The sequence below is a fragment of the Motacilla alba genome, chromosome 8, assembly GCF_015832195.1.
Source record: "Motacilla alba alba isolate MOTALB_02 chromosome 8, Motacilla_alba_V1.0_pri, whole genome shotgun sequence".
Classification (NCBI taxonomy): domain Eukaryota; kingdom Metazoa; phylum Chordata; class Aves; order Passeriformes; family Motacillidae; genus Motacilla; species Motacilla alba.
The window spans coordinates 11582579-11598341 of NC_052023.1; the positions used below are offsets into that span (position 1 = coordinate 11582579).

Below are 15763 nucleotides of genomic sequence, written 5' to 3' on the forward strand. Positions count from 1 at the left end.
AACTGAGATTGATTGTGGTAAGCTGCACTCTCATCTTTGTGTGAGACAGAAGGAGACCCTCTTCGTTCAGGGCTGATAATTTCATGAGTGGTCTCTTTATCTTAGGTACTCTCTGTAAGATTTGATGCTGTATGTTAAGTCTTGTGGTGCACAAAACTCCAGCCCTGCGCCTGAGGAGGTCTGGTATGACTTCACAGCCTGAGTAGGTGCTGTCCTGAAGTGCTGAGCATTGAAAGTGAGGCCAGCTATGGCTTGGAGCATCTGAAGATTTCTTACCATCTTCCCGCCACTATTCTTAGGATGCACAGAAATGGAAATAAATAAATAAAACTACTCACTTGTATAAACTCCTTTTGTCCTTCGCTTGACTAGATCCCTGATTGCCAGTTGTAATTTCTGAATCTCTGTGTAATGTATGTTAGGAAGTTTCAATCAGCTGGATATCTACACAGGGACTTGAGATGTGTCTGTGCTCAGTCTGGTGCAAGGTACATCAGCCATTCCCTTTCATCAGACAGTGTTCCATGACTAACAGGCTTTGAAATCTGTAGCGTTTTCTTTCAGAACCTGTGTCATAAGTTGGGTTTTTTTGTACTGTATGCTTTTTGAATTCCTAAATTCCTCATTATTTTCCTATTACTAGTTAAGTAACCTTTAATTTAACCAAACTACTTTTAATAATGTCCATATTGCATGAAAGTCTAACAGAAAAACTTACTTTCATAGTGTTTCATGCGAATAATTATGTGCCTTAAAGTTATTCTGTGGTAGTAAAATTAACTTTCATAATTAATTCATTCCCTGAACAGACACAATAACTCTGTCTGTTTACAACAGTCTGAAAAGGGAAGGGAAAGGTACTCTGGTTTTTTGACATTGAGGTACATGTGATAGAAGTAGGAGAGAGCTTCTTTCCCACTGGAAGTTATTTAAAAAAAAACAGGTTATAAGGTTAATTGTTTCAAAATCTAATAGATACTCATAAATAATTACCAGAACTATTATCTTTGTAGTTTGTGTGCTCATGTCTCCAATCATCTACAATGTGTGTAAAAAATAATTTGATTTTCTTTTAAATCCTGTTTAATTTTCTGTAATGATAAAGAGGCCACCATCTTTCTTGCTAGTGCTGCTTTTCAGACTGTCCTTCAGTGTTTGAATATGGCTCTGCTTTTCACCACTTTCTGCTTCCTCATATCCATATGCTACTCTGTCAGCAACCTTGTTTGTAAAGGCTAATAACCACCACCTCAGGCTGGAGGAGTTGTATTTTTCTTTTGACTTCCTAAGAACCTTTTTGTACTCAACCTGACAGTAAAAAAGGCCAGACCATACTTCATGTTGTGTTCTCTCAAATGACAGAAACCCAGCTCAGATGGGATTTTTTTTTTTTTTTTAAACTTAGTTGCTAATTTTCCAGATTGTCCACACAGGAAGTTTTGACTATTCAGGCTAGAAATATGATTGTCTTGATGCAATTTAGCATCCTTGGGTAGAGAGACCTAGACAGATAGAGCATTCAGAATATTAATTAGAATATTAATTGGCTTGTTCTGGCCCTCAATAACAATATATTATAACAGCTATATAATTAACATAAAGATATAAATCAGTTATTATTTACACCGTAGTAGTTAGAATACAGATATTTTAGTGATACTGGTGTACAGCTCAGGTTTGACTTTCAAATTTACATTGCATCAAGCTGAACAAAGACAAAATTATTCTGTAGATAGAAAACCTGATGAGAAAAATGTCTGTTAACAGTCTTGAGCATCCACCATAGTTTGCATTGTAACTAGATTATGTCATTTTTAGAATAGGAAGCCACTGCTTTTTTAGTTAAAATTAAAGTATGAACTTTTTTTGTTCAGGTAAGTAAAAACAGCAGAAATGACTTTGTGCTTGTATATGAGAAACAAATCCTTTCTAATCTGTAATCAGATAAAAACTTGAACTGTTTGTTTTCATCTTAAATGCTTCTTCCAGAGAATTCTAATATGTTTTGAAAAACAGCACTAAGCTAGTGAAAACTTTAAGGAGCGGTTTAAGAAGAAAAGAAAGAAAAAAAGAAAGAAAGAAATTTAAAGAAAACTTTAAGATTTCTTTGCAACAACCAGATGGAGGAAAGAACAAAATCAGATGTTATGAATAAAGTTTATATACATTTATAGCCACATTGTAAAAATCCTGCAAGTTCAGGTGTCTGAGTGACTTTCAGGAGAGAGGAAACAGTCTCAGGTTGCACCAGGGAGGCTTAGATTGAATATTAGCAAAAATTGTTCTATGGAAAGGATTGTCAAGAATTGGAACAGGGAACTGATTGAGTCACCATCCTTGGAAGTATTTTACAGATGTGTGGAGATTTCTGTGCATCAGTGGAGGCTTTCTGATTTTTTACAATAGATACTAAGTACTATTGACCTCCAAAGATTGCCTGTGAACATGTAGCCATATTCCTAAGAAAGAGGGTCTATCACTGCTTTCCTCACATCAAGTACCAGAGATATCTCTTCTTTAAATGTTTCATAGCATCTTATAAAGATTTAACTAGGAAAGAGCTAGAGTTCAAAAATTTTTCTTTTATCTCATTGCTACAAGGCTTTACTTCCTGAGCCACAGTGCAGGGATGGGTGTGACACATACCAGTGCTCACCACACAGACTGAAAAGGATAGGGAAAATAAAAACCCTTCTGGCTGTCCCACCCAACCTCTTGAAAAGTGCACTGAAGCTTTAGAGAGATTTAGAGAAATAGAGAAAGTGTTATAAGAAACCATGACTCTTGGAACAGGTCTGTTTTCACCTGGTCCTTACCATCAGTTAGCTTCACAGTGGCTGCTGGATTTTAAATACCACCTTACTAAAAGAATTTCCAAATGGAAACCTGCGTCCATTTTCCTGCAGAGTACATCTATATTTTGCTCTTTCAAAAAAAAGTCAGGTAGGGGAGCCTTCTGCTAATGCTAATGATGAACAGAGCCTAGAGAAGGTTTTTGCTGTGAAGTAAAATTTTTTCATTAAACTTTTGCCTTACATATCAAGTTAAATAAGTTGACTGACCTCCATGTAGGATCAACAAGCCCCTCCTTAAGCCTAAAAACTTCCCATAAAATAAAAATCCCAGAAAATTAGTGACATCAAGTTCCAGCTTTCTCAAATGTACCATAACTGAGCCTCACATAATAATGGAATTGCTGAGTCCCGTAGTGCTGGATAATCAACTTAATCAGACTTCTTGAATTACTCTTTCCACAGATCTGTACCCCAGATTTGGTGGTGTTTCTGGCATGTTCCAGTCAAAGGCTGAAAGAAAGGTTACTGAAGCGTGCGGAACAGCAAGGGAGACCTGATGATAACCTGAAAGCCACTCAAAGAAGACTAATGAATTTCAAGCAGAATGCAATCCCGCTGGTTAAATATTTCCAGGAAAAAGGGCTGATTATCACAGTAAGTTCTTTAGTGTCTATTTCTGAAACCTTAATTGTTATGGCTGTACTTTGCTTCTTGTACCTTTTGCTTTAAGACAGCTGGATGAGTCTAATTCAGCTTTAAGTTAATAGCATGCCTACTTAAGTGATTAATGAAGATAACTAACTCATTGAGCAGTAGACAACAGTTGAATTATCGGCATGTTCTAAGTTACAGACTGTGTCTGGTTGTAATAACACACAGAACTTGGTATCACATGTGGTATGAGAGCACAGATGGCCTGTTTCTTTTTCTTTGATACCCGAAGTAGTTCACATTGCTATGTGCTCCTCACAGCAAATGTGACTAATTCTGTGTGCTGGTCAGACTCATGACAGGTTAAAGCATCCTTAATTGCAAAGTCATACATTAAAATTAATAGCCTTAATTTTGTACTTCAGCATCTTTCTGAATTTCAAGATGAAAATACCAGGAAATTATTACATTAGCTTCTCCAGAGAGTATGTGTTCTGGGTTAAGCATTTTGATTAACTCTGTTTTCAAGGATGAGAGGACTAAGATTCTTGCAAGTTTTTCCTTATTGTTGAGGAAGTGTGTATTTTGTGATGCTCCTATAGCCTCTACAAGTGGTCCTATGGAATGTGTTTTTAGCTCTTCAGGAAATATGTGCCTTTTGCATAAAGCATGTGGGGCATCTGGATAGAATTGCATTTCTGTGATGGGACCTGTAAAACGGAAGATTTTGTTCTTATGGAGGTTTCATCTACTTTTAACTCTATTTCTTGAGAGTCCTGAAGATAATTTAAATTTCAGTGTTCACCTTAGATATCCTCTTCTCTTTTTGAAGAAAGCAGATGTTTATGATGGGTATGGAAGTGACAATATGGCATATGAAGATTAAATTACTACAGCACAAAGGAAGCAGCATATACAGAAAATATTGCACTTATTCATGCTATTTCCCTAGAGAAAGAGGAAGAAAGAAAGAAAATAGCATTCATCCTGCTGCTAATAATGCTGAACCTGGGAAGACACTGAAATACTATACAGATAAGAGCAATGTAAGAACTAGAACAGCATAAAATAGAATTACAGTAGCCTGATTCCCAGAGGAGTGAATCCTTGAGGCAAGGTCAGACAAGGTCAACACTGACTAGAAGGAAATAAAAAGATTTACATTTTTCTTAAATCCCTACCTGCACTTTGTCACTGCTATTTAAAGCTGTAAATCTCAGACACTTTTAGCCAGCATCACAATTCTACTCAGGGGAGAGAAGCAGGACCATTTGTCTTACGGAGTGTTATAATTTTAGAATCATAACTCATATTTTATACATCTACTTAATAAATATGTTGTTCCTCATCAATAACAGACCCGAAAAGAAAAATTCACTGAAATATAACTAAATAATATTAATAAGCAGGCATTATATATATATATATATATATATATATATATATATATATATATATATGTACAATTATAATCTACTGTTAGACACTTTATGAGCAAGAAATAAAAATCTAAATTCCCAAAGAAGATTCATTTTCATGCTCCAACAGTTATTTCATACTCCTTTTAACCTACTTTGGTTAATAGAATGTTAATAGAATTAAAAGCCACATTCTTCATTTCAGCTCTTACTGGTTAGGTTCTTTAGGTGCTTTAGGTGTAAGTGTTCCCCTTTATCTTTTTTTTTTCACATGATCTGTGATAATTTGCTACAGTACCCAGGTTGTACTCGTTTGGTGCTCTGTATGCCTTATGTTCTCAGTCTGTGCCTGGTGTACCTGCTCTCACAGTCTGATCTCTGATCCGCGTTTCTGTTTTTAAGAAAGGAAGTGAGGCCCCCACAATACTTTTAAGAAATAGGGAAATACAACTCTGTCCTTTCTGAAAAACTCCCTCTTTGGAATAATGATATGTAAAGTTCATTATAATTAACAGGAGTAAATATGTGATATTTTCATGAACACACAGTCTGTGTTTAAAATTCATTTTAACAATCTGTCAGTAATCTAACAAATCAGAACCCGACTTAACTCAAATTTAAATTCAGAAGGTATCAAGACTATAATAACACAATATTGGACAGGGAGTATGAAAATAGATGCATATGCTTCCATTTACTTTTTCAGGAACTTTTAACAAATATTGAACCATTATGTATTGTTTATCTAGACAATAACGACACACAAATTACCTGGTGGTGGTGGGGAGATAGTGGTTTGATTAAGGTGTAAGAGGGAGAACATGTAGGTGACCTCAGGTACTCTAATGTTTAGCAGAGAACTTCATTTCTGGACAGAGATTTCCAAATCTCCAGTTTATGTGGACTGTAATCCACTATAGATAATGATGTAGTTCTTGGAGAGGAGATCACTGTGTTACAAAAATCTTTTGGTCAGTTATTAAAGCTGCCCTCAGAGAGCTTAGCTGTTCTTTGTAGAACATATCCCTTGGTCTAGACAGAAAAAAGTTTACAGAGGTCATTGTCGTAGCAGTAGAAGTTTCTCTGACTGAGGCAGGATTTGGTCCAGTCTGCCTTATTGACAGTGAATCTGCAGAATCTTAAAGATGCAATGTCAACCTTGTTACATTAATACGTCTGTGTGCATTTAAGGGGAAAAAATAAAAGACTGGCTGTAGGGAGACAAAAATACTAAACATTAAAAGAAGACTCTGGTCCTTATTTTAACAGCCAGAACAAGACAGCATCCCATGGCATCCATGAAATGTGGATTTCTCTGATATCTTCATTGTTCCATTTGTCCTTTTAGGGAATTTACCATGCTTATGAAAACATTAAAATGACATTCAGATTAGTCAGAGAAGTAAAGAGAACCCAGAAAAAGTAGCTGAAGCTGGAAATGGATTTTGAGCACAAATTTAGAAGTTAAACAGTTGCGGGTGAGGGAAGTAGCTGTCTGCCCTCATAAGCATCAAACAAGCCTAATGGCTGTCAACTGTCACAGAAAAATTCCCCATGGAACTGTGTTATATAAATTTTTCTCTTGTTTTGGTTAAAAAAGGAGTTTTGCTATAGAACTTGTACATTGACATGAACTTTATCTAAAGGCTGTGACTTATCAAAATGCTGCTGAAGATGCAGTTTATTTCTAAAGTCTCTCTGTTATCATACAGCTGCCCAACTTGAGATGTTGGTTTGTGCTTTTTATTTGTTTGCTTCTGAATGCTGATTCCAAAAGCCTTGCACTTACTCATTCTTCATTTAATTTTAAACCCATACGTAGAGAAATGTGGGTCCTGCAGTCCTTTAAGCAGCTCCCAAGGTCTATTCAAATCTCACTGATAGCAAACTCTTGTGAAAGGCATCATAGGAACTCTCACCCCACTTTCCAGGTCCTAATGGCAGCCTCTGCCAGGCATGTCTCCCAAGCCAGAATCCAGCTCTGAGAATCTTCTCCTCAGTGGAGGAACATGCATCTGGTTTGGCAGAGCACAGGACGAGTTAGATACCTTTGTTCTCTCACTGCCAATATTTGAGCGCATCTGTTACGTTTTTGCATTAAACAATCGTTAAAAAGAAAATTTTAAAAATCCCACTCCTCCTTCCTGAAGTGATGCTAGGAATAGGGACTGTTAGCCACCACCTCCCCCGCGTGCTCTCACCTCCCTGCTGCAGGCTCAGAATCTCATTTACGTGCCATCTGATGCCTGGATCTTGCGTCCTCGGCTGCAAAGTGATACAGACTTGGCAGGAATGGTTTCCCTCAAATGTGACCTCATTGGTATCTGAGCATGGCCCTTCTCCCCACAGGTCAGAGATGGGGATTTGAACCCGCTTTGTTTTCTAGAGGATACTGAGCTGAGATTTCCAATTAATTGGCCCAATGCCACCAAAATATTTTCAGAAGCCTCTCAGTTGTTTTAAAAATACAGCAGCTATAAGCACTGTCTTTAAGGAACATTTTCAATGTGTTTTTAACCTGACTACTACATAGGATCTTCAAAGTATTGTGGCTTCTTGGGCATGACTGAGTGGACATGCAAAGAGGAACCCAGATAGTCTGGAGCATCTGGAGCAAACCTTCAATGTTTTAGGACCTTTTCGATCAAACAAGGAATTTTTCATGATGGGTATGGAAGTGACAATATGGCATATGAAGATTAAATTATTAGGCAGCTGTTTGGGGGAACCAGAAGTTTTGTTTGAGATTCAGGAGACTTCCTCTGTTTTACTGTATGGTAAATCTTTATCTAGCACCATGAATGTATTTGGTTATATAATAACTTTTAAATTTCTGTAGAGGGAAAATTAGAGGTGGGATGGGAAATAATGACTATCACATATTCACTCTTTGGTGATTCAAAGCAGTGAAAGGTAAGTTGAAGCCTAAAACAAGTAACCGGAGCTTTGCAGTCACAGAAAGTCACTGAAAATTAAGGTTTTCTGTGTCTCTCCTACATTTGATAGCCCTTCTCCAGAAAAATTGGGCTAAGAGCAAGAACCTGGAACTGTTTCCTGCAAAACTGCTGAACTAGAAATCAAGTTTCCCATGTTGTAATCACTGCTAGGTTTTACACTGCGTCTCAACACTATTTATGTGCTACTGTTTTGTCAGATTTTGAAGAACATACAAAGAAGGTCCATAAATGAATATTATTTAGAAATGAGGGTAAACAAACTGTTTGTAAATATATGCACATTTTATATGGGAATGATAGATGAATTTGTGCATATATAGAAGTATGTGCACCATAAACACTTCCAAGTTTCAAAATATTTTCAGTCTCCGATTTTATGCTTTATGTCAAGAAGTATATCAGACATACCAATGTCTGCCAGAGAATGACCAAGGATGGAAACTTGCCATCTGTGTATATAGAAGCATGCAGAGAAACCTTAAGGGTAGAAATTCTTTGCTGAGGTGAATAGTATCAGTGCAATACTGTGTTCTCTTCTAACTTTGGAAGTATGGTAATTTAAACAGCAACAAGCTTTTGGAAACCTGACCTGCCTTTTGTACACCCAGTGACTTGAACGAAACAGATGACTTTGCAAAAAAAAGAAACAAACTTTGACCAGTCTGGTTATAGAATCAGGCAGTGATGAGTGCATGGGCCAAGCTGATTTAGGAACTCCAGAAAGAGAGAGGGAATGTTGGTTTTGACAGCCATACTATCCCAGATTTTATCCATTTCTGGCACTGTGAAAGCTGATACATGTTTAAAATTAACAGAGCGTTTTTTTACCGATCTGAAACTAAAACTGAGATAAGTAATTAAGCCAAGTTATGCAGAGGAATGAACTGTAGGAGATGTTTAAAATAACATGTCCTAAATATTCTTCAAGTTATTTTAAACAGTTCATCTTAAGGTAATTAAGCTGCGTCCTTTGGGTGAATAGCAGCTTCTAATTTCATTCTTGTAGTTAAAGTGATGCTTAAAGAAGATTAATTTTTCTTATTTAGATGAGATATATTAAGAAACTAGATTATCTCTTCTCTTAGAAGACCTTTTGTATTGAATCAGGAATATTTATCATGCATAAGCAAATTTTCCTGTCTGGAACCACAGCTGATTTTGTGAACATCCAGCTGAAAAACCAAAGCAGAGTTTCAGTCCTGCATTGCTGTAAACAATAAAAAAAGTTCCATTCATGATTTCCAGCTCTAATTGCCACCAGTAGATCTTCCCACTGGTGAAAAGTTCATCGTCGGTGACTTCATGATTTTATGGCAAAACCACTTTGTTGTTATTTGAGGGAGAAAATTTGCATATTAGCTCATTGCTACTTCAGTAGAATCAAGACAGTCTTTCAGCTCTCATACTCACAGTCCTATAAAAATGTTACTACATCTGGTAGCTTGTGCTCTACGATCCTAGTGTTTAACATCCTTGTTTCCTGAATCTATCATTGCTTGTGGCATCTAAGTTGCTATCATTAGCTGTTGTTAGCTATTTCTATTTCCTTATGCAAGTGGCAACAACGTTTTTTCTGCCATACTATTCTCAGCTTTGATTCAAAGGGCAAAATGAGACTGAGTGAACTGGCCTCTAGTAATCCAATCTAGTACCATTCTGGTATTATTTGAGCATTTGCTCCTGTTCCTTCTTTCCTCTAGATGTACCCTGAAAGAGAGGGGAGACCTAAAATGCTCTTGTTTTTTAATGCATCATAAAGATACATGTATTCAAATTTGTGAATGCTGAGGTATTGTAATGATGGAAGCCATTTAAGTGTCAAAACTGTCAGCAGAAAGTCTGATGCTCTTAACATTATGGGCTTACTCCTGTATTCTGGAGTCTTATTTAGGCTTAACAGGGTTAGATGCAGCTACATGTTAGTGGAGAACTGAGAAAGCTGCAAAGTTACTCATCCATTGTGTGACTCAGGGTACACACTGCACTAGACAGCACCGAATTGAGAAAATTGAGAACTACAGCCTTCCCCTAGGGCATTTTCCCCATTGCAGAGTATTCTTTTGAGCATTTATGATAGCTGTTTGGAGGACTTTTAATTTTTTTCTAATGCAGCTAAAGAATCAAGCAGTGCTTTGAAGAACTGTATGAAATGCTTCCTAATTAGGAAAACACCAGTATTGTGTCAACTCAGCACTTCATTGAAGTAATATATCCTTGCTCCTTACATTCACTGATACTTACACATCAGAAAACAACTAATATGGCTATTTTGTGTTTCTTATAACTGTGACACATCATTTAGTGTTAGCATGAACATCTTTGCACAGCCTCACTTTTTACCATGTAGACATAACCTAAAATCCTTGGCAGAGACTCTCTTGTGAATCCTGTGGGGTTTGTCTTTGCTATAACTATATATGCTTCTGTATCCTTCAGCTCAAGTTATCATCTGTCCTACTTCCAGGATGAACACTGGAATGTATCTTTCCATCTTACATAGTACTGCAGTTTGTTTCCTTAATGGCCAGTGAATACAACTATGTGTTTACTTATTGTCACCATATCACAATCTGTAATTCAGTAATCTACTTAAATAATACAACAGGAAAAGAAGCTTCACAAGACATAACTATAGAACTGAAGTCAAAATTATTGTCATTTTATGTGAAGGAAGAACTGTTGTCCCCATTCTCAACTGCTCATCATTTTTTGTGCCAACAGTCAGTCAAACCAGTCACAGTAAAAGAAATGAAGAATTAGTGCACAAAATGTAGCATCTTTTCACTGTAACTTGCTACGATAAGTTATTTATATCTAGGATTGTTCATAAATATGCTACTCCTTGATCAGTTTTGTTAAAACTAAAATTGCTAAACCTACGTTGTTTTTAGGCAAATCTTAACATTTTTTCATTATGTACTCCACTAAATTTCTTCTCCTGTCTTTAATCAGAATGTCAAATTGAAGCTCCACATTCATGTTTTCAACACCCGTACTTCAAAATTCTCTGCTCTGTATAGCGTGCCAGGTCTCATCTTTTTTTTTTATTATACCATCCATTCTATTTTGGTAACACTATAGATTTTCTAATGCCAAGGTCATCTCCCTCTCTTACCACTGCAAGATGCCAATTACCTAATTTGAAAATACACTTTCCTAGTTTCCTGCCATGTCCTGCCTTTTTTTGGTCTGCTTTGCTGAAAAGAACAGACTTCTCTGTAAATGCAGAGTCCTTACTAAAAGGGAACCTAGAATGTGGGCAATACAGCTCTTAGTCAAGTTGCTTAATAAATGTATTAGTCCCTAAAACATCAGGAAAAAAATCCAGCAATCCTCTTTGTGTCTGCACCTTACTGCAAGAATTTCATTGTATAGATTCTACATAATACAGATTCACATTACCCCAAGGCAGGTAATTTCTGTTTCTTTTGCAAGAACATTCTCTCTGCTCTCTGTCAGTCTGTATGTTGCCTCAGTCTGCTGTAATGGCCGTTACAGGTTTTTGTGGGTACTTTAGCTTTCATCTCTGACCCTATTCATGGGGTGCAAGACACAAATGAGCTCAGTTCCAGTAATGTGAACAGAGGGTTTTCTTCATTTATGCATTTCATGTTTCCTCATATCTCTTGATCTTTAGAAAGAGGGTCAGGAGCCATGTGAATTCTGAAATGAGCTTGGTTTTAAGGACTATCCATTATATCCTTGAACTACAGCCAGGAGAACACTCCTCAGAAAAATCAGTAAATTTAGTAGGATGAGTGTAATAGAGAATAAGTTAAACAAATTTGGGTATTCTCTCATAGGTTAGGTCAGCACTTGGCAACAGAAACCATGTCAGTGTTTCTTGGAAAGATGCCTCTGCTGAAACCCTGAGCTTAACAACCACTCATGTTAGTGGGAACTTTTGAAAGAATTTATTTTATAGCTTCTTGTTAAGGCTGCACAACAGTTTGTTATAACCCCAATCTGATAACATACCTTGTAAATATTAATTATTCTTTAGGGTTAAAGGTTACAATTGATGTTTTTACATTGAGAAAATTTCAAACAAAACTGCAAGATTCCCTTTTCCCCCATGAACTACACAAGCATGGGGAACTTTGCTGATTGGTTTAAAAAAAGCACCTTGGAAAAAGATTTACTAGAAGATAACTGATATTTGCCATATGAAACAAGGCCTAAATCTAACCTTTTTTGAGTACATTATTTGGCTTGAGGATGAAAAATTACAAATAAAAAAGTTTTAAGCAGGAATAGAAGCTTGTGAGAACTTCTTCATTGGAGTATGGATGAGAACAAGCACATAGAGAGTGTCTCACCCTTCTCCAGTGACTGTTTCTCTGCCCTGAGAAGAGGGTGTGCAGGGAGCCTACTGGAAATGAAATACAGGGAAGGACCAAGGGTCTCATTACACGAGGCAGAAGAGTGTTGAGCTAAATTAGCTGGTATGCAACAGCAAGTGCTTGCAGAGCCAGCAGCTAATGGGCTCTCTGCAGACTCCTGATTCCCACTCTGGAGGGAGGAGGAGGCCAGCAACCTCCTCAGATACACTGAAGGGCTTTTAAGGAAATGGGGGCTGTTCTGTTCACTGTAGAAGGGTCTGCAAGATCTTTTGTTTTATGAAGTGTTTGTATTTAGTCAGTTCCCCATCTCCCTTGGCATAATTTCAATAGAGAGTAAGCTTTACAAATAATTAGCATCTGCCTGCAAATTATTTTTCTTTTTTTTTTTTAGTAGAGACTACTCTCAAAACTAATAGAATCAAATAAGAGATGACAGTTCTCTGGAAGTTTGGACACTGACTTCCCACAGTTTCTGGGAACTAGAACACTATAGTACAAACTGTAGGAAATTCTGTTTCCTTTGTAGCAATAATGGCTGTATAAAACATAGTCATTGTTTGAATTACAGTTTTAGAAAACTAATTTTAAGAACTAGCATATCTGAACTGTCTTGAAAACTCTGTAAATCCTGTTGTTGTTTCTATAGATTATCACAAGTCCACTTTTAGATGGAATGAGTATTGACGCTTCCTGCTTAACATTTATCATGTCTGTTGGAGAAGATGGTGACTCTTAGGGTGAAAAAAATAATTTACCTTTGATATAATACTCTGTGAGATTTACAGAGCTAGTAAGATTTAGGATATGCAAAAGAAGAGAATTGGAATTGCATTTATGATTACTAATTAGGAGATTTAAATATTTTTGTTAAAACATATTTTTACTGTCAGATTATCCAAGTAATTTATTCAAAATTAAAGCAAAAAAATTTATAGAAAGAGAAAGGAACATTCAAAATATTTAGTTTTCTATCTCACTACAGTTTAAACCACAGGGGAGAATAGGGACATAAAATCCCCCCAATCCCTTTCATATGCAAAAAAATTGGGATGTATTCACGCAGTCTTTTTTTCCACTTTTAAGTAGTTTCACTGCAAAAGTAAACAAACCTTCAATTTCTTTAACGTGTTCTATTTCATTAGAATTGTAAACAGAAAAAAAGTGCAGTGGAAGATATCTTTAAGCCTTCATAAATGAATATCCAAGTAATCAAAACTAAGCATCAAAAATCTTAACAACTTGTTCTATCCCTACAAATTGCTTTTAGAACTTCTTACATTTGCTGAATATATTAACACAAAAGACCAAGTTCCTGTTTTCCAAGGTCTGTAAGTGCCGGGTCCAGAGCCTATGCCATTCACTCTGGATCACATGAATGATTTTAGAAATATTCTTATCAGTAGTAAAATTTTAATCATAAAGGCAAACATAAATCACACATTCGTTATCTTAAGGTAAATTAAAAACAACATATGGTTGCTAAATTTTCTAAATAGCTACTATTTCTAGTCACTGTTTGAGTCCCAGACATTGCTACAACACTGGGGAAGGTTGACAGAGGCAGACCTTCTGTGTACTTTCAGCTGGTTTATATTACAAAGACAAACACTTTGAATGCACTTAATTTTGTAATTCATTGCCCACGTTTTGCTGGGATCCGAGTGGAAATTAATGCCACTATGCAGCTGCAAGATTGAGCTTATTCTGCCAAAGCAATCAAGGGTTGAAACAGCCAGAACCACCCATACTTGCTCAAGGCAACAAATGGAGGGGTGGAAGCTTCACAGATACTCCTTTTACCAGGTCACATTGAAAACAACCAAACAACCTCAGTGTGTGGAACAGCACCATGTGTCTCACCCAACAGAAAACCAGAGCAGTGGTGAAGGAGCTGCCGTGATGGAGAGCAGTAGCCAAAAACCATTTTAATACAGAGAAAACCCCAATTACAAGATAATTACTGTTCAGTAAATGTAAACTGGTAGATTCTGGTTTAGACTATCAAAAGCTCTAATTTTCTGCATATATTGAAGGAAAAGTCAGTTATAGCAGTTTTATAGATAATTATATATGAATACTCAATATAGGTTGCTTAGCTTGCTTTTGCAGTATTTATACTTTAACAATGTATTAATACTAACTATGGTATTAGACCCCAGGTGTTGGAGTTTCAGGCATTCTGTAAAGCACTTAGCTCAAACAAACAGCCAGAAGGAAAGTTGTGAAATTCTAATTAAAGAAAGCTTACAGAGGCTTCATTTTGATCTTTCTTGGGTCTTTGTTTTCATCTTTCTCCTGCAACACACATTATTGTCACATTGCATGCATTTCTTTTCAACGTCCCTATCCCTTCTCAGATTTAATTTTCCTAGCAAGGGTGATTTTTCTAATTTGTGCTTTCCAGTTTTCTGATCAATACATTGGCCATTCTTTGTGCCAAGACATTTCTTGGACATTTATCGTGCTTTTTCAAATAAGTTAATTTTATTAGTTAGGGCTTCCCTAAAATTGTATTTCAATTAATAGCCTCTGGGAAGAAATATTGTCAAAAGCTTTAAAAAAGTTAAACAAATTATGTCAATCAGTTCCTCTTCATCCACGTGTTTCATGATATTTAAAAAAGGCTTTCAGCCTACATAATCATGTGGGATTTTGTCCTACATTTGTTTCCAAAAAATACATGCTAGATGCAAGAATGTCATATTCCGTGATGACTAAAGCAATCGTTTCTGTCAGTGTCTCCTTAGCTTGCCAGCTTTCATTTATAAATCAAGTAGTCTCCTTTTTGCTCTGAAACAACATGCTCCAATAATTTAGATGTCAAAACAGAACTTTCTGGTACAGAAATTAAAATAGCAGTGGCTCACATCTTGCTGCAGGAAACAAATCCTTCCTGCAGCAGCACAATTGGAAGTTGGCTTTATGAGCCATCCGGAACTCAGACTGACATCTGCTGAACATTATCCTCTTTGATAGGAGTCCCACTTCTAGAGTATTCCATGAAAATTTAGTACTTTTTAGCTCAAGTTGACCAAAAGAGGGCTTATTATCAAGGATTCCAATACCATTTATGAAGTTTATTAATATAGAGACCACAGAGTGAAAATGCTGCTTATCTTGGGTCAGAATTTAGTTAAATACACAGGAACTGTGTAACTGGGAATTAAAATTTATTTTTGTCTTCCAAGGAAAATAGAAAAGTCAAAAATTTTCAAATCCAGTTCTTACAGTGTGAAATTCCATTTTTAAAAGCTACAACTATTGCAGATGAAATTATTTGTGTTACTAAGGTCCTAGATGACTAAAAATGTCACATTATTTCTTAACTTAAATGCAGATTTTGCATATGAAACACCCACATCATCCAATGTTTAAGCCTATGGTTTACCCTATACTTGTTCTTGCAGCTGAGTCATTAGTCCTCGTGCTTGAATAACTGGCTAAATTTGCAGCTGAAATTAACTCAGGGCATTTTTTGGTTAGGTTTCAGATGGTAGCATTCTTCCTTAGAAAATTGTGATGATACATAGGCAAAACTGATATTTTTGGTAATACTTGTTATCAAATCATCTAATAGTAAAAGACCAGACAACAATATT

At 36.3% G+C, this 15763-nt stretch overlaps 1 protein-coding gene across 1 annotated transcript in view; it reads left to right on the plus strand.

Annotated features, from left to right (window-relative positions):
* AK5 (adenylate kinase 5) overlaps nucleotides 1-15763 on the plus strand; it is an 82507-nt gene that overhangs the window by 16725 nt on the left and 50019 nt on the right. The window contains exon 6 of the mRNA XM_038145047.1: nucleotides 3258-3449. Within this exon, the coding sequence (XP_038000975.1) occupies nucleotides 3258-3449 (192 nt within the window). The remainder of the gene's footprint in view (nucleotides 1-3257; nucleotides 3450-15763) is intronic.